Source organism: Vanessa tameamea, chromosome 15, assembly GCF_037043105.1.
Source record: "Vanessa tameamea isolate UH-Manoa-2023 chromosome 15, ilVanTame1 primary haplotype, whole genome shotgun sequence".
NCBI classification, from domain to species: domain Eukaryota; kingdom Metazoa; phylum Arthropoda; class Insecta; order Lepidoptera; family Nymphalidae; genus Vanessa; species Vanessa tameamea.
Genome location: NC_087323.1, coordinates 11,316,357 through 11,334,568, shown reverse-complemented (window position 1 = coordinate 11,334,568; position 18,212 = coordinate 11,316,357). Strand labels below are relative to the sequence as shown.

At 34.3% G+C, this 18,212-nt stretch overlaps 5 protein-coding genes across 6 annotated transcripts; 3 read left to right on the top strand and 2 right to left on the bottom strand.

The window, feature by feature from the left end:
* Positions 1-320: 320 nt before the first annotated feature.
* Positions 321-3,200, top strand: LOC113402804 (chymotrypsin-2-like). Its single transcript, XM_026643133.2, has 5 exons — positions 321-391; positions 777-987; positions 1,377-1,611; positions 1,918-2,088; positions 2,844-3,200. The coding sequence occupies exons 1-5, from the start codon at positions 343-345 to the stop codon at positions 2,997-2,999; spliced, it is 822 nt and encodes a 273-aa protein (XP_026498918.2). The 5' UTR covers positions 321-342; the 3' UTR covers positions 3,000-3,200.
* Positions 3,201-4,089: 889 nt separating this feature from the next.
* LOC113402790 (chymotrypsin-2-like) lies at positions 4,090-17,262 on the bottom strand. The gene is made up of 5 exons (XM_064217191.1): positions 17,144-17,262; positions 5,467-5,695; positions 5,138-5,369; positions 4,783-4,944; positions 4,090-4,239 (listed from the first exon to the last, which is right to left on the bottom strand). The coding sequence occupies exons 2-5, from the start codon at positions 5,592-5,594 to the stop codon at positions 4,096-4,098; spliced, it is 666 nt and encodes a 221-aa protein (XP_064073261.1). The 5' UTR covers positions 5,595-5,695; positions 17,144-17,262; the 3' UTR covers positions 4,090-4,095.
* LOC135193661 (chymotrypsin-2-like) lies at positions 8,722-10,300 on the top strand. The gene is made up of 5 exons (XM_064217195.1): positions 8,722-8,737; positions 8,998-9,226; positions 9,322-9,553; positions 9,779-9,949; positions 10,060-10,300. Exons 1-5 carry the CDS (start codon positions 8,722-8,724, stop codon positions 10,198-10,200), a joined length of 789 nt encoding a protein of 262 aa, XP_064073265.1. The 3' UTR covers positions 10,201-10,300.
* On the bottom strand, positions 12,432-14,010 carry LOC135193660 (chymotrypsin-2-like). The gene is made up of 5 exons (XM_064217194.1): positions 13,995-14,010; positions 13,506-13,734; positions 13,179-13,410; positions 12,783-12,953; positions 12,432-12,672 (listed from the first exon to the last, which is right to left on the bottom strand). The coding sequence occupies exons 1-5, from the start codon at positions 14,008-14,010 to the stop codon at positions 12,532-12,534; spliced, it is 789 nt and encodes a 262-aa protein (XP_064073264.1). The 3' UTR covers positions 12,432-12,531.
* On the top strand, positions 14,509-17,623 carry LOC113402115 (PR domain zinc finger protein 5-like). 2 transcript variants are annotated; one of them, XM_064217189.1, is made up of 4 exons: positions 14,509-14,592; positions 14,713-15,604; positions 15,778-16,472; positions 16,941-17,623. In XM_064217189.1, exons 1-4 carry the CDS (start codon positions 14,545-14,547, stop codon positions 17,616-17,618), a joined length of 2,313 nt encoding a protein of 770 aa, XP_064073259.1. In that variant the 5' UTR covers positions 14,509-14,544; the 3' UTR covers positions 17,619-17,623. The 2 variants fall into 2 exon arrangements, with proteins under 2 accessions (XP_064073259.1, XP_064073260.1); XM_064217190.1 differs by lacking the exon at positions 14,509-14,592 and having other exon boundaries at positions 14,701-15,604.
* The last annotated feature ends 589 nt before the right edge of the window (positions 17,624-18,212 follow it).

The window sequence follows — 18,212 nt, the reverse complement described above, 5'->3', positions numbered from 1 at the left end:
TTGATAATTTAAAGTAAAGATGGTGTTGGCGCATTTACTAATCGAATGGCCGTTGGAACATACGAGTTGTAACGTGGAGACCATGGATCGACAAACACAGCGTCGGGCGCCCTCCAGCCAGGTGTACCGATATCTAAAGAAGGCGACGTGACCTGATTGTATGCGGAAGGCAGAAAACCGGGATAAACTGAGTAGACACATTTTAATAGACAAATTACTATTACGAAGAACAATCGCTGTCCGAGTCCGACTCGCACTTGATATTTTTAAGAATATAAATAACAAATGACCGCTTTCAACACTTTATTACCGTTTAAATAGTTACGTTAAAAGTTAACGAAAATGTACTTGAAATATTTGATCTTTTTAGTTTGTCTCGTTAGTAGCAATGGTAAGTAGGTTTACATTTTCATATTAATTGACTAAAATTCAAATAAGTCGTCTAATTTTATCAGTTCGGCTGAATCATTTATTGGAATTGGAACATTATTTGGAATAAAATTCGCCAAGTTATTGGATGTTACCATTTGTTTTAGATTTTCATTTACGTTTTTTATGTTTGTTCCTTAGTCATTGTCGACAAAAACAAGGCACGGCTTTTTAGAAATAAACATCGACTCCAATAGTAATTGAGAGGAATTATAAATATTTAAATAATGACAACTCGATAGTTGAATTTTTCATATTAATTTAAATCAGAAGTGTGTTACACTATGAAAGGCAAAGTGTAAGTATCGGCAAACAGTAAGTTTAAGGTACTATAAATTTTCGTTTAGCTGCTTCATTTCAAAATTCGCAATTGGATGCAAACAATCGAGTCGTTGGAGGATCAGTAGCGGCTGAGGGAAGCATTCCTTATATGGTGGCCTTGAGAACTGGCATCTTTATCAGATTTCTCATATGTGGAGGATCAGTTATCACCACAAGGCATGTGCTGACAGCTGCTCACTGTATCGACTCTGTTTATAGAAGAGGTAGTCTTTCCATGTGAGTAATTTTTATATTTAATTTCCAAAAAAAACGAATCGTCTATCTATAAAAAATATTCTTTTTGTTAGTTTAAAATGTTTGCATAAATATTTGGTACATATATTAGAGACATAAAACAAAAAGTACATAGATTAAAGCCTAAATATTTGTCATTTGGAAACTAGTAGAATGCATATACCTTAATATCCTTTACCTTGAATCCTAAGTCAAATACTTAACTCAGAATTTTATGTTATGAATCTTTTGAATAATTCATTAGTAAATCCAGGACAACAAAAAATTGTCTTGAACTTACTACTGGTATTTATTGAAATGTGGTCTCATACATGGAATACTATACTGATAAAAACTTAGAATTTTTAAATTGTATTCCATTGAACTTACAGTTTCTTGCGAGTAGCTGTTGGTACAAATCGGTGGAATATTGGTGGTAGGTCTTTTAGCGTGGCCAGAAACATTACCCACGAGAATTGGAACTCGTTTACTGTCAAGAACGATATCGGCATCTTAGTCACAGGCGATATTATGCCTTTAACTGACAGGATACAGCCGGTGTCCTTGAACTTCGATTACATCATTGGTGATATCGCTTCACGGGTAGCTGGATGGGGTAGAATAGTAGTAAGTAGGGGAATATTTAAATTTTAATTTTTTAAACAATATTTCTGCAATAATGAAAATAGAAAAAAATAGTGGTGTAATTTACCTTTACACCACTAGAACGAGGTTGGTGGGTCCAGGTTTATTAAAATTAAAACTATATCATTTTCAACAGAAAATTTGAAAAAGCCAATATTTTTTTTTAACCAAAGATTTTTTAATAATATTAAATAATCTTTGGTTGGTATTAAATTAATCTCTAATCGGATTCCGAAATGCTCAGAAAAAACATATGAGCAGACTAATAAAATGTAATTAATTTTTCAGGTAGGTGGTCCTTTGTCTAATCGTTTGTTGGTGCTGTTCGTTACGACCGTCGACGGAGACGAGTGCTCGAAGGCTCTCAACTACAATATAAGTGTCGCTGAACAATTTGCCAAATACGATCCGGAATTAGAGCTGTGTGCTTTCAGCACTCGCGGAAAAGGAGTATGTAATGTAAGAGTATTTAAATTAAAAAAAAAAACAAAAGCTTTGTTAGATGAGAGATTACTTGCAAATAAATGTTGTAAATATGTATATATAAATTTTAGAAAACAAGTTTACGGTTGTGTAAGGTTATAGAAGTTTGTTAAACTCCTTAGAGTAGGAACCAAATATCCTGATCCGTTATAAAGCGAGTGAGTCCGAGCAAACAGGCACGAAGTCGTTTTCATCATCGAAAAACGTAACCCACGGAGCTCGCTCGTCTGATTTTAGTCTCCATTGATAACAGAACCATGAACGCAGTCGTTGCTACATGTTTCTTAACTTACTTTAAAAAAGGAGGAGGAATTTTAATCTATTACAATTTCTCCTCTTCCTAATTTTTTTATGTATGTTCGGGAATAACTAAATCACATATTAATATATATAATATCATAAACCCCTGACGATGAGTTTCGGAGTCAGCCAAGGGAGCTCTCCAATAAATTCAATGCCAGCATAATGTGATTGCTGCTTTATTGCTATAGGCAGTAGTACTAGTATTTTATAAAATCCTTTTTATTTAGTCATTTCTCCATTACAATATATTGCACTGCAAATAATATGATATTCAAAAAATAGATTAAACATAGGAGACAGTTAATACCTTCATGAAAGGTACTAACCGACTCCTGTGTTATTTTCTAACTTTAAAATTGATGAGTCAATAATGCATTATGACAATTTTGAATTCAATAATTATGTCAATTTACATAAATTGGTTACAGGGAGACTCCGGCAGTGCTCTCGTTCGAAAAAACAACAATGAGCAAATCGGAATAGTGTCCTGGGGATACGCGTGTGCACGAGGAGTTCCCGATGTATATGTGAGGCTTAGCGCATACAAAGGCTGGATTGAAAATGCATTATCAGGACCGTCTTAATCCATATTAAAGTGGGTTCAAAAAACTCGGACGCCGTGTGTTGCGGGGGCCTCATCGATGATGTTCACCTTCGACCATTGGCCTCCCAAATGCCTCTTAACAAACTTTTTCAGATCGCCTTGCAGATTGCACCCGGATGGTTGTTGTGCTTTAGAGTAGGCTGCGTATTATCTCATTAAATTTATATACAACTCGTGAATGTCAAATTCCCACTCGTGTAGGTACAATAAGCAAGACCTTAAGCATTGTTGAGGAACTTTAAGGTTCCATCATGCTGCTCCGATTCTGCTTGGCCAAAAAAATAATATAAATGATACAAAAATTCATGTAATTGATACTACTGTCGTCGAAATATTTCCGATCGCTACCGAGCATGAAATGAATTATAAACGACAACTAATTACGTGAGAACTCAACGGTTATATTTGAAACTGTGATAGAGTTCCACGTTTTATTTACATTTGGCGATCGTCGTTCTACTGTCGTATGTTCATTTGTAATAAATTGTTAATTTATGTTACGGTTTCTTTTTTGTTTCTATGCTACCCTTTTCTAAATGTTGAATCTTAATACACTTAAGTTTGTCTCTCTAGGCTCAAGGGGCGTTAAATCTTACTTGCCAAGGTTGGCTGCGCATTCGTGATGTAATGTTTGGTGAATATTTCTTACAGCGCAAATGTAAGCGGTGGTAATAACCGCTAGCAAATGATGGTCTATACTAACGATGATTACTACAGGCGATCTAAGGTACTCGGTCTGAAGTTAAGGTTAAGCTCCTCGTGCCTAGAAAATCATATAAAGCTGGTCCTTTGCCTCTTTGGTCGCCTTGAGTTTACCGTGACATTGCATTATGAGAGTACATTCTTGTTCGCATAAACACATGAGTGCTATTATATCTCTCATCCAAGTCGCTAATCTCTCGTAAAATCAATGACGTAGACGAATTTGTCTAGTGGCACACTCATCACCATAAGTATCATAAGCAAAATGAAACAAAAGTCAGCATTACTTTGTACAGAAAACATACAATTATTTTAATTTTCATTTATGTAAATATATTTAAGTTGATCTTATTTCTATTAAGACTAATCCGGTTTTAAAGATATTTTGCCAGGTAGTGGATATAGGCACTTATCCTAGTGTATACGTCTGGAATTCCTTGTGCGCAAGGGAGTCCCCATGACACGATGCCCACTTGTTTAACGTCGTGTAACGTCACCAGGGCGCTGCCAGAGTCACCCTGTAAACAGTAACAGGCACAAGATATTACCTAAAGATATGAAACAATAATTGATTTTTGTTTTTATAGTCTGTTGAGAAATTCCAAGCCCAAACTTGTATTAGATAAAATTAGTTTTGGTCTTGTCTTGCACTGTGCGGTGTTGCACTTGCCCGCACTGTTTGCAAAACATTTGTGCAAAAAGGTTAATAGTGCCAATTCCAAACTTGATAATTCAGATAACTCGTCTATCCTATATGAGCCTAGTCCGGAATAAATTGTCATTATAAATATTATAGTTCACCTCCTCTTATGACACTACACCAAATTTTAAAAACAATAAGCTTGTATCTTAAGTTTATATCTTTTATAGATTACAATTTGGTATAAGATTTGATGAATTATTTGAGTGAATGTGTATTTTTATGTATGATATATAACATAGCTTAAATTATAAATATGAACGAAGTTCAGAAGAATCCTTGGTTTCGTAAAGCAGAGGGACAGTGAAGAAAATATTTAACGACATTTTGATTTTATGGGTGATATTTTAAAGAAACTCACATGACACATGCCATGTCCAACCGAGTGGAGCGTACATATCTCAACCTCGGGTTGGTACGGAGGTTTCGAGCCCGCGACTTGGTTCCAAGCCTCGATACATTGTTTACCAGAGATTGTGTTCACGTGTAACATTTGCAGCTGGTAAGGGATATCACCCCAGACCTTAAAATAAAATATATATATCAGTGACATCTATTGCTCATAAAAGTATTTTTGAAAATGAGAAAAGAGAACCTATAATTGCTACCGTTTATTTGAATTGGACATTCCATACACCGTCAATTAGCGGCAAATCATCTAAGATGATGTTGCCTTGAAGTCCGTTACTACTATGTGGTATTAATTTTATCCTTACCTCAATACGGCCCCACCCCAAGACACGGCTCTTTACCCCACCATTTACCCACCGGAAATTCAGAGCTATGGGACCGACACGTTCGCTGTACACGATCTTCTCAGTAGTTTTAAGGACGCCAATGTCATTTTTCAGGGTACCCCAGTCCCAATGGGGATGGATATCATGATCAGAAAACTTTATATATTGTGACGAATTCCAGTGGTGCGAACCGATTACTCCCCTGAATTGTCTGTAAAATATAAATTGCAGCAATGAATATTACCTAAGATGCTGTGCTAAGCTTTTCTTACAGGCGTTATTTGAACTGTAAATTTGACAATACTCACGGCAATAACTCTCCCCAGATAACAAAGGGTTCGATACAGTGGGCAGCGCTCAATACATATCGTGTACTGATGATGGATCCGCCGCACACTAATGCCTTCACGTAATATCCACTCACGAGCGCTACCATGTACTTCCCGTAACCTTCGGGGGCGTCTTGCCCGCCCACTATACGAGATGTCAAAAAGTTTTTAACATCATACTGAGGCTGCGCTGATTCAAGAGGATGTCCTGAAATTTGTATTAACATATATTTAAAATAATAATTCTTTTTACATACATATACTAAACAAATATATTTTTTGTAAAGCATTTACCACTCGTGGCTTGGAAAAGGATCACAAAAGTAAAAGCTAATTTGGTAAACATGTTTGTATGTTTCAATGGAAAACGGTTTGTGCCGTATTTTTTAATTGCCTAGTATTTATATGAAACATTATAATTGATTATCAATTCGATAATGATTAAGAGTTAATTAAACTTTACCTCCGTTGACTTTCATTATTACTTATGCGTTGTTGTCTCAGACCGATAATACAGAAAACATGGAAATTCACAATACATCTTGAACTTTAAAAAACCTTGCGTTTATATTGTCACTCAGATAAAACGATGAGCTTGTATAATAATTATGTTAATCCCTACTAATGATAAAGTTGTTAGTCATAGTTTCAAGGTCCTTAGAGGCTAAAAAAAAATAAATTAAATTACTACCTAATGTCTGTTTGAATAAAAACGACAATGATTGTACCGTAACAAATAATCGCATATGTATACATATGTACATATTAAACCACTTGACCGTTTTATTAGAAGCTTTAATAATGATATAGGTAGATCCGTTTCCCGTCATAATTTACCTCACTGTCTACCCGGGTATGTATGTCTCTTTCGCACTACCTTACCTTTTCATCAGGCCTGGAAGGAAGCGCTGGTGATAGGCAGCGATTTCCTCGTTAGCATTATGCACCAGGCAGAAATAGAAGCTAGGCTTCTAATAAGGTTTAATATGCGTTTTATTTCAGGTAAAACGATTAAGTAGCTTAAATAATGAGACTTATTTGATATCGCCTGGTAAAAAGATGCCAATGTGATTAAAATAAAAATAATTTACGAATTAATAAGCATATACTCGTAAGTTTTTAATTTGAAAAGTTAATATATAAATATTTGAAAACAATTTCCTTATAACTGTAAGATGATTAAGTTGTGAAAATTCTTGCGTAAATTTTTAATGTAGATATTACTCCTTAATGACTTCAACGCGAAGGATTAAAAAGCGAAGCGTGGTTTACTCTTCAAAAAAGATAAAACTTCAGGCCGATAGAAATTTTTGAAAGTGGTAGCTGATCTCCAGTTTCCTCGAGCCATAATACCACCAAGGGAAAAATTGTTAATCCAATTGCTCGAAGCAACAATGGAACGTATGCTTCTTGAAGTTGTTTTAATGCCTGCATCTCTCAAAACCGTTTTTATCTATCCCGCAATCCCTTAGGAGAGGCTAAGTATAGAGTAATCCTCGTAGGGTCATTAATAAATTAGAAGTACCTGAACTGCTAAGTCTTTCATTTAAAATTGAAATCGTTCTATGTATCCAATACACCGGATTTAATTTATCATTTTCTTTGTTGGCCAATAACTTCCACCCTGATTGTTTATAATCATTACAATCTAATTTTTACCCAAAAAGAGGCCAAAAAAATATATAATCCTCATTCTTCAACGGTTGATTCGACCTTTTTTCAAATAAAGTCAAATCTAATGTATTTTATTCAAGAAAACCTTACAATGACGCATTTTCAATCGTCAATATTTCAACTCTACCTCTCTTTTGGAAAGCAGTCTTCAGCGAGAAGAAACGACAAGAAACGCGCATAGTTGCTATTTTTAAATGACCAGATTTATAATGATGTTAGTAATCACAATAATTGTTCTCAATCCGTCCTGTGTCGGATACCTTGATTATTGGAATTCTTGTATAATTTTTCATTTGGCAGGGCAAATAACATATATTTACCATTTCTTATATTTAGGACTATATTATTTCTGTCAAACCATCGAAGAACCTGAGACAGACCATAAGACGTCATCGCTGTTTATCTTTTTGTCAGGTTTAAAACAAGTGATGCATCATTTGCAAACAATACAATGTCGCAAGTGCTATTAACAAAATAAGGTAAATCGTTTACATATATTAAAAACAATAGAGCTCCTAAAATTGAACCCTGTTGTACACCCATTTGCAACCGAAAGCTATTTGATTCTGCCCCGTTGATAACAACCTTCATAACTTTTTTATTAACGTAGGTATTAAATTATCTTAGAAATAAGTTTTGCTAAAATAATATTATGCTTATCACTATCGAAAGCTTTTGATAAGTCACAAAAACCTGAAATAGCATTTTGTGAACTCTGAACGCATGAAAAACATGCTCGATAAAGGATACACCTTCAGCAGTAATAAAACGGCTCTGAGTGAAATCGAACTGTTGAGAATGTAATGCCTGTTCGAGTACAAATATAATAATAATTGATTAAGCATTATTTTTTCTAATATTTTACTTAATACTGGTAAAATTGAGATTGTTCTATAGTTGTCTGAGACATTTTTATCACCGGGCTTAAAAAATGTAATTAATATACCTACTTAATTTCAACAGATCTGAAAAAATATCACAGTATACACATTTATTAAAGATGAGATCTAAATGAGAAGCCAAATCCACAGCTAACTTACATTGATAATCATTTTTACTCAATAATTCTATAAATCGCTGGTTTTATTTTCTGCTTGTATATAATTAATTATATAACTAATTAGGTATTGGTATTTATGTATATTGTAGTATTTTCTTGACTGACACCGACTCCAAAACTAACAATAATTGTATCTACATTATATTATCGTAAATCGACTTTTAAGTAGTCTAATATTTTTCATTTCATTTAACTTAGGAGAACTCTAAAAAATATTTTGATCATTGTTTGTTCCTCATAGATATGTGTTAAGTTAGATTTAAAGTGAGTAGGTACCTATCTACCTTCCTGCGTGGTAAATTCATAAATCGTACCTATGTATTGATGAGTAGAAAAAGTAAATTGAATATTAAGTTGTAGAAGAATACGCGATTATTTTTTTACTTTTTAGTGCATATTAAAAATTGTTTTGGAATAGTATCTTTTTAAAAGTCGTTTTTTTTTGTTAAAATTTTTGTTTATTTGTATTATCGGTCCGAGACAACAACGCATAAGTAATAATGAAAGTCAACGGAGGTAAAGTTTAATTAACTCTTAATCATTATCGAATGGATAATCAATAATAATGTTTCATATAAATACTAGGCAATTAAAAAATACGGCACAAACCGTTTTCCATTGAAACATACAAACATGTTTACCAAATTAGCTCTTACTTTTGTGATCCTTTTCCAAGCCACGAGTGGTAAATGCTTTACAAAAAATTATATATTTTTTTAGTATTTATATGTTTAAAAAGAATTATTGTTTTAAATATATATTAATACAAATTTCAGGACATCCTCTTGAATCAGTGCAGCCTCAGTATGATGTTAAAAACTTTTTGACATCTCGTATAGTGGGCGGGCAAGACGCCCCCGAAGGTTACGGGAAGTACATGGTAGCGCTCGTGAGTGGATATTACGTGAAGGCATTAGTGTGCGGCGGATCCATCATCAGTACACGATATGTATTGAGCGCTGCCCACTGCATCGAACCCTTTGTTCACTGGGAAGGGTTGTTGCCGTGAGTTTTGGGAAATATTAGTTTTAAGTAACGCCTGTAAGAATTAAATAACTATGCGTATTTCATGATGATTGCTACAATCTTGTATTTTACAGTAATTTCGAGGGAGTAATCGGTTCGCCCCACTGGAATTCGTCACAATATATAAAGTTTTCTGATTATGATATCCATCCCCATTGGGACTGGGGTATCCTGAAAAATGACATAGGCGTCCTTAAAACTACTGAGAAGATCGTGTACAGCGAGCGCGTCGGTCCCATAGCTCTGAATTTCGGGTGGATAAATGGCGGCGTAAAGAGCTTAGTCACAGGGTGGGGCCGTGTTGAGGTAAGAGTACAGTTTCCTTCTCGACAGGGATACAACATCCCAGATTATTTTTCGCTTAGGTTCATGTGTAAGGAATGGCTTCCACTTTATTCAATTGGTGAAGATGACCAGTTACCAGACAACCCATTTTCTAGACTTATTTTTTGTAAGAGTGCAGAAGAGCCGTCGATATATTTGAAAATATTTAAATAAGCAATTCGATTAATATATCAATTTTGGTTTAAGGCCTGGGGTGATATCCCGTATCATCTGCAAATGTTACACGTGAACACGGTCTCTGGTCCACAATGTATCAAGGCTTGGAAGGAGGCCTCCATCAACGTCGGCTGGACACCTCCGGTCTACCCTGAGATTGAGATATGTACGCTGCACTCCGTCGGACATGGCATGTGCAATGTGAGATATGCAACTTTTTCTCTTTATTTATTGTAATATGTATATATTGTCTTTAGGCTATTACCTAAAGACAATATATACTAAGGTCTAATGCCTACTTCTGTCCGCAGGGTGACTCTGGCAGCCCCCTGGTGACGTTAGATTTGCGACAAGTGGGTATCGTATCATGGGGTTTGGCCTGCGCGCATGGAGTTCCAGACGTATTCGTTCGGATAAGTGCCTACAAATACTACCTAGCGAAGTACCTTTGAAAACAACTTGAAGATTAGCACGATATTATTGTTGAGTGAACTGTGACCGGATTAGTGTTAACAACTAACAACAAAGGATTGTTTGAGAAATCGTTCAAAAACCAATGAAACTGAATTTATTGTTGTCTGTTGTTTTTATTTATTGTTTATTATTATTGATTTCCATTAAAACAAAAATAAAATCTTTATTGTGAAAATGAACGCTGACTTTTATTCTTGTATTGTTCAACCGTCTGGATTAAACTTTGTGCATTGTTATTGGATCATACCTGTGGTTTAGGATATCGTTCTAACATCGTGCACTAGATCGCACCGAGTCGTGACAGAAAATAATATTTGATGGTTTTTTACAAATTAGCTATATGCTGAAAATAATTTAAAGCTAAAAATAACATGAAAACTACTTAGGACAAAATTAAATTTGATGCAGGGCAAGGCAAGACCTTAATATAAAAGGGAATATTATAAGTGAAGACTCCAATGAATTCTAAGAGTATTTCTCTAATATTCCAGTAAATACCACTAAAACTTAATTCTTAAAGACATAATTCTTCACCTAATGACACCCTAAGTTTACTTTCCCGAAGCGTTACGTTCTCAAAGATGAGGTTGAATTTTCCTTTGAACATATTACGAAATAGTAAGCAATTTTATATCATTAAATTTTTAAAAAAACCAGCGATTAATGGATAATTCCATTAATCACTGTTTTTTTTCCAGTACAAATGATTATCAATGTAATTGTCTATATTCCTTCCATTTTGTTCTCATCTTTAATAAATGTGTAGAATTTGGTCATTATCCAGATCTATTGAAATCACTTAAAGTAATTCAATTATTTCAGTTCTGTGATAGAAATGACCCGAACGACTATAGAACTATTTTAACTTTACCAGTATTAAGTAAAATATTTATAAAAAAAACATGTTTAATCAATTATTATTATATTTGAACTCGAAAAGGCTATTACATTCACATAAGTTTGATTTTACTCAAGGTCGTTTTACTACTGATGCGGGTATAAGGCCCGTACCAGGGCCTAATGCCCTATACTACTCAGTAAAACCATCCTCGGGTTCCACCATTTCCATCATGCCGCCGAGTGGTGATGCAACGGGATCGCCCATGGCATGCAACCACGGTCTCACTGAGGCCTAAATGAGGCCTAAATGAATGAGGCCTAAACGACTAAATGTATGTTGTTTTCCGTCAATGTAAAAATAAATCAATACATTTATTTTATACATAAAAATAACACTTGTTAGGTACGTAGCAAATGATTCTAACGCAGAGCCTTTGGTTCTATAGTTTTTAAGTTTTTCTCAAAAGAATATCATACCTAACACAAACTGAAGCGTTTATAATAAACTCCAATAGCACCCTCAGCAGTAGTACTCCTAAAACGACCCTGAGGAAAATCGAACTGTTGGGAATGTAATAGCCTGTTCTATGCCTAATTGATTAATATGTTTTTTTTTCTGATATTTTACTTAATACTGATAAAATTGACAATGTTCTTTAATTGGTTAGGTTAGGACATTTTTATCATCGATCTGAAATAATAGAATTACTCTTAGTAATTTCAACAGAACTGGATAATGGCCAAATTCTACACAATTATTAAAATTGTCATCTAAATGAGAAGCCAAACTCAAAGCCAAATTACATTGATAGTAATTTTTTCTCAATAATTCCATAAATTCGCTGTTTTTTTTTTTTTTTTTCAAAGGAAAATTCTACCTCATTTTCGAACGTAACGCTTCGGAAAAGTAAACATAGGCTGTCACTGGGTGAGGCATGAAGTCTATTAATGGTATTTACTTGAATATTAAGAGCCTGGACTTATAATATTCCCTTTTATATTAAGTTCTTACCTTGCCTGCATCAAATTTAATTTTGCCTGTCTCTGTAACTTCTAATGCCCTAAGTAGTTTTCATGATATTTTTAGCTTTAAATTATTTTCAGCATATAGCTTATTTGTAAAAAACCATCAAATATTATTTTCTGTCATGACTCGGTGCGATCTAGTGCACGATGTTAGTACGATATCCTAAACCACAGGTATGATCCAATAACAATGCACAAAGTTTAATCCAGACGGTTGAACAATACAAGAATAAAAGTCAGCGTTCATTTTCACAATAAAGATTTTATTTTTGTTTTCATGGAAATCAATAATAATAAACAATAAATAAAAACAACAGACAACAATAACTTAAGTTTCATTGGTTTTTGAACGATTTCTCAAACAATCCTTTGTAGTTAGTTGTTAACACTAATCCGGTCACAGTTCACTCAACAGTAATGTCGTGCTATTCTGCAAGTTGTTTTCAAAGGTACTTCGCTAGGTAGTATTTGTAGGCACTTATCCGAACGAATACGTCTGGAACTCCATGCGCGCAGGCCAAACCCCATGATACGATTCCCACTTGTCGCAAATCTAACGTCACCAGGGGGCTGCCAGAGTCACCCTGCGGACAGAAGTAGGCATTAGACCTTAGTATATATTGTTTTTAAGTAATAGCCTAAAGACAATATATACATATTACAATAAATAAAGAGAAAAAGTTGCATATCTCACATTGCACATGCCATGTCCGACGGAGTGCAGCGTACATATCTCAATCTCAGGGTAGACCGGAGGTGTCCAGCCGACGTTGATGGAGGCCTCCTTCCAAGCCTTGATACATTGTGGACCAGAGACCGTGTTCACGTGTAACATTTGCAGATGATACGGGATATCACCCCAGGCCTTAAACCAAAATTGATATATTAATCGAATTGCTTATTTAAATATTTTCAAATATATCGACGGCTCTTCTGCACTCTTACAAAAAATAAGTCTAGAAAATGGGTTGTCTGGTAACTGGTCATCTTCACCAATTGAATAAAGTGGAAGCCATTCCTTACACATGAACCTAAGCGAAAAATAATCTGGGATGTTGTATCCCTGTCGAGAAGGAAACTGTACTCTTACCTCAACACGGCCCCACCCTGTGACTAAGCTCTTTACGCCGCCATTTATCCACCCGAAATTCAGAGCTATGGGACCGACGCGCTCGCTGTACACGATCTTCTCAGTAGTTTTAAGGACGCCTATGTCATTTTTCAGGATACCCCAGTCCCAATGGGGATGGATATCATAATCAGAAAACTTTATATATTGTGACGAATTCCAGTGGGGCGAACCGATTACTCCCTCGAAATTACTGTAAAATACAAGATTGTAGCAATCATCATGAAATACGCATAGTTATTTAATTCTTACAGGCGTTACTTAAAACTAATATTTCCCAAAACTCACGGCAACAACCCTTCCCAGTGAACAAAGGGTTCGATGCAGTGGGCAGCGCTCAATACATATCGTGTACTGATGATGGATCCGCCGCACACTAATGCCTTCACGTAATATCCACTCACGAGCGCTACCATGTACTTCCCGTAACCTTCGGGGGCGTCTTGCCCGCCCACTATACGAGATGTCAAAAATTTTTTAACATCATACTGAGGCTGCACTGATTCAAGAGGATGTCCTGAAATTTGTATTAATATATATTTAAAACAATAATTCTTTTTAAACATATAAATACTAAAAAAATATATAATTTTTTGTAAAGCATTTACCACTCGTGGCTTGGAAAAGGATCACAAAAGTAATAGTTAATTTGGTAAACATGTTTGTATGTTTCAATAGAAAACGGTTTGTGACCTATTTTTTCATTGCCTAGTATTTATATGAAACATTATTATTGATTATCCATTCGATAATGATTAAGAGTTAATTAAACTTTACCTCCGTTGACTTTCATTATTACTTATGCGTTGTTGTCTCGGACCGATAATGAAAAAAATAAAAAATATTGAATCATAGTAGTAATAGTAAATGTACAATGCACACTATATCTTGAACTTTACAACCTTGCGTATTAAAATTTACAGATTAAAGAAAACATAATTATTTTAATCTATAATAATGTTTAATAACGATAAAAATAAAAGTTATTACGACTAATAATAAATAGGTTTATACCTATTACGATTAGTATAATTTCCAAATGTATTTATAGAATAATATTATTAAATATTAGCGAAGTAAGAAAACAGTCATTCAGTGTTCGTATTATATACTTTATACTAACTTTGGTTAATCTATATATATATTTAAGTTAAAACAAAATGTCCCGTATTGGCGCCAATAAAAATAATTAATTTTAACGATGTACGACTACTATGGCGATTGTATATTTAGAACCAATTTTAGTTAACATTAAAATTTTGAACAGCGGTATATTGGAGGGTAGATATTATTTTAACTATGACTTATATTTAAATGATACCTTCAGATGTTCCTTAATCGATATACAACGTTCAAGACACCCGCTTTACACGTGGTAAGAATATTTTAATAGTTCTAACTAATTTTACCCGAATGTTTTCGTAATTTGATTACCGCCTTTTTTCGTAATAAACTATAAACATCTGATCGTAATGTCGTTTTGTTGTTTACAAAGGTTTTATACGAAAAAATGGAGGAGGAAATCTATATAACGGACTCCGAAGGTCTTTACCCAGTATTACTTATACCTAAAAAGTGCACCACATTGGAGACTAACTGCGAAGCAACCGACAACGTATTCATAGACGTAAATATAACATCGCCGGATACCGAGGGTAACGAGATGTGTATATATTCGGGTTTCTGCAATGTAAAACTTATAGACAACTATGACGTGAACATCCACGAGGCTGACTCAAACAGCCACTCCTCTGATAACAATGATACCAACCCAGCTCCTATTATCGTCACCGAAGCGAGTAACCAAGGCACATATCCTCCATACAGCCAGTCACAAGTATGGATCGACCCAGCCAGGAGCCCATATGTATATAACAGTTATGACACAGTGGAATCTCAGGAACATTATTCAGTCTATCATCAGTCTCACTCGAGTCATATAACCGTTGAACAACACAACACTTATATAACACAGAATGTGTATAATTATAAAGAGTCAATACAGTACTCCCCAGTGGAGGAATTTGAGCACAAAAAGTTCAGAAAACTTCAAGTCAATGAGTCTGGTCAACCGGCTTCGGTGGATCAAAATCTGTATGAAGACGATGAGTTTGAATGTGGTGTGTTCCTATCTCAACTACCTGAAGAGATAATGAATGAGAAAGAAAATAAGGCTAGAGAGGAGCTTAAGTACATTGGTATACAAAGTGAGAATGATGCCTTAAAACAGCTAATGTCCTCTGACATTCAGTCATTGTCAAAACAACAGAAAACAATACTGTACTTGGGCCATGACTCACACTATGGTCAAACAATACAGAAAATTGCAGTCAATGATCCTTCCTTAGAATGTGTTGATAGCGGAAAAGATAATGAAGTTGTCGTAGGTGAGTTGAATTGTTATTGTTTATTTACTTACATTTTCATACGGTAAGCAGTTTTAGGTTCATCAAATGTATACTTTGTCTCAACTTATGTTAAATTCATACTATTTTATGCATAATAATTTCCATAGTAAAATAATAAAAAACTTTAATTTAAAAATAAACTTGTTTCACAGAAAGTCAACCAAATCAAAAGAAATACCAATGTGATAAGTGTAAACAGATATTTGACCAAATAACCACTTTTAAGCAACATATGGTGGGCAGCCACAAGAGTCCAAAGATTCCGATTTTAGGTACGGAAAATGTTAGCGAAGTAAAATTTATGTGTACAGATTGTGGCAAAATGCTCAAAAACCAGAAAAAGTTTGAACTCCATTGTCTAGGCCATGGAGATCCAGAACTAGAATGCAATAAGTGCCACAAGGTATTCGCATCGAAATTCACCTTACGGAACCACCGTAAGATACATCAAAGGAAACACCAGTGTACTTGCTGTACAAAAACATACTCTAACTTTGAGGAGTTAAAAACTCATATGGCAAAAATACATTTTGTATTCATTTGTGACTTATGTGATTATACAGCGTCCAAATATTCTGAATTGGAACTCCATAAAGTATGTCACAAAGAAACAGACATAAAAGAGACCAGTGACACAGATTTTACTCTTTCTCTCGATGAAGATTTGATTAGTGAGAGTGATACTTTAACCCCACCCCCCGAAGATTATATCTTCAACTCTGATATTGATGAATCATCTAAAATAGATGAAATTAAGAAAGCAGATTCAGTGATAGCCAAGGTCATGTCTAATAAGATATTCCTACTTCATTCAAAGAAGGCACGGAGACACAAGAGATATAAAAAGGTAATTTGATCTTATCATTAAATATTTTTAAATAATTATTAATAACAATGTTATCTTATCTCTGAGAATATTATATAATTATTAGTTCTATGTTCAGTAAAAATACCCTTTTTTGGATTAATTACATTTTATATGTGAGAAAACCTGGATTCATAACCCTGAACACTCAATTTACAATGGGGTCAGGTTCAGATCACCAGCCATTTTAATGGTGGCAGAAAAATGTTTTCCTTTTTTTTTTTCAATCTGTCACTGCTGTGTAGTTAAAAAAGAGCCTGCTAATTCTGATATTTTATGTTTGTTTTATTTTCTTTTATTATTAAGTTAATTTTAATAGTTTGAACAGTTTCAATAAAAAAATATTTTTTAAATATATTTAAAATAAAAATATATATTTTATTTCTTGTATAAAAATTTTTATATAACTATTATGTATTTTAGTTCAATTTTTTTTAATTAATTTTTTAGACATGTGACGTTTGTTTGAAAACATTCGACCGAGTGGGCGATTTGAAACGTCACCTAATTGAGCACGTAATTAGAAGCACTCTCGCAAAGACACCAGTTAACAAGAACGGCACCCTTACTATACAGTGCGAGGTCTGTCAAGCCGAAAGCTTCACTAAGGTAGATAGATATAAGGCTCATTTACGCGAGCACGCTAAACTCACCCTATACAAATGCACCTTCTGTGACAAATCCTTCAGCGATTCCAGTAATTTTTCCAAGCACAAAAAGATCCACGGCACAACGTTCTTTCAGTGCGATCTTTGCCAACGGAAATTCAACTCTAAGAAGATGATAACACAGCACATGGAATATCATAACAATAATTCGCCAATACCGTGCTTCTATTGCAATAAGGAGTTCCATTTTCCATCGATGCTGAACAAGCATGTCAAATGTGCCCACACGCGCGAAATGTCACGGTTCAGATGCCGGTTCTGTCACGATTATTTCAAAACACTGAAAGAGAAGTGGGATCACGAATGGAGGATACACAACGTTAGAAAAATGATTGTTGATTGTCTTATTTGCGGTTCGAAATTCAGAAAATACTCTGAATTGAAACGACACTGTAACGATGTCCACGATATGGAAATTCCTCCCGCGAAAAAGTTGTTAAAGAAAAGAAGATCGCTTTAAAACAATGGCAGGTCCATTCAAACCGTTGTAAGCGCCACCTAGTGTTTTCAACAGATTCCGTTGTGATCTAATTACGGAACACGCGACGAGACCGACGCGACAATTAATGTGTCACTACGATACGTACCTACGTCATATTGTGATTTTTAAGACTGATTTAATAATCACTAGTCGAATCTATGTTTTTCATATAATAACTTTAATTAAGTCTTCAACCACAGAATGTGTATGTCATTTGATATATACATCACAATTTGAATTTTTTTTAATCATAAGGTTAACGGATCTATTCTTATTAATTTAGGGTATATATAATATTTTCTTTTGTTTTTCTATATCTGTAAGATATTTTTTGTTTATGAAGTTACTAAACTAGTATAATCAGTTGTTTTTGAATATAATTGTGTATTTATTAAACATTTTAAAGGAACTGTACAAGTTTAAGTTAAATATTCATTTTTACTTGTATACATTGCAGGTAATTTAGGAATCACGACTTAAATTATTTATTGTAAGAGGTTTTATTTAAATATTTATTCACAACAAAACAAATTATGAAATATAACTACGCGAATATGTTAACGTAACATATAC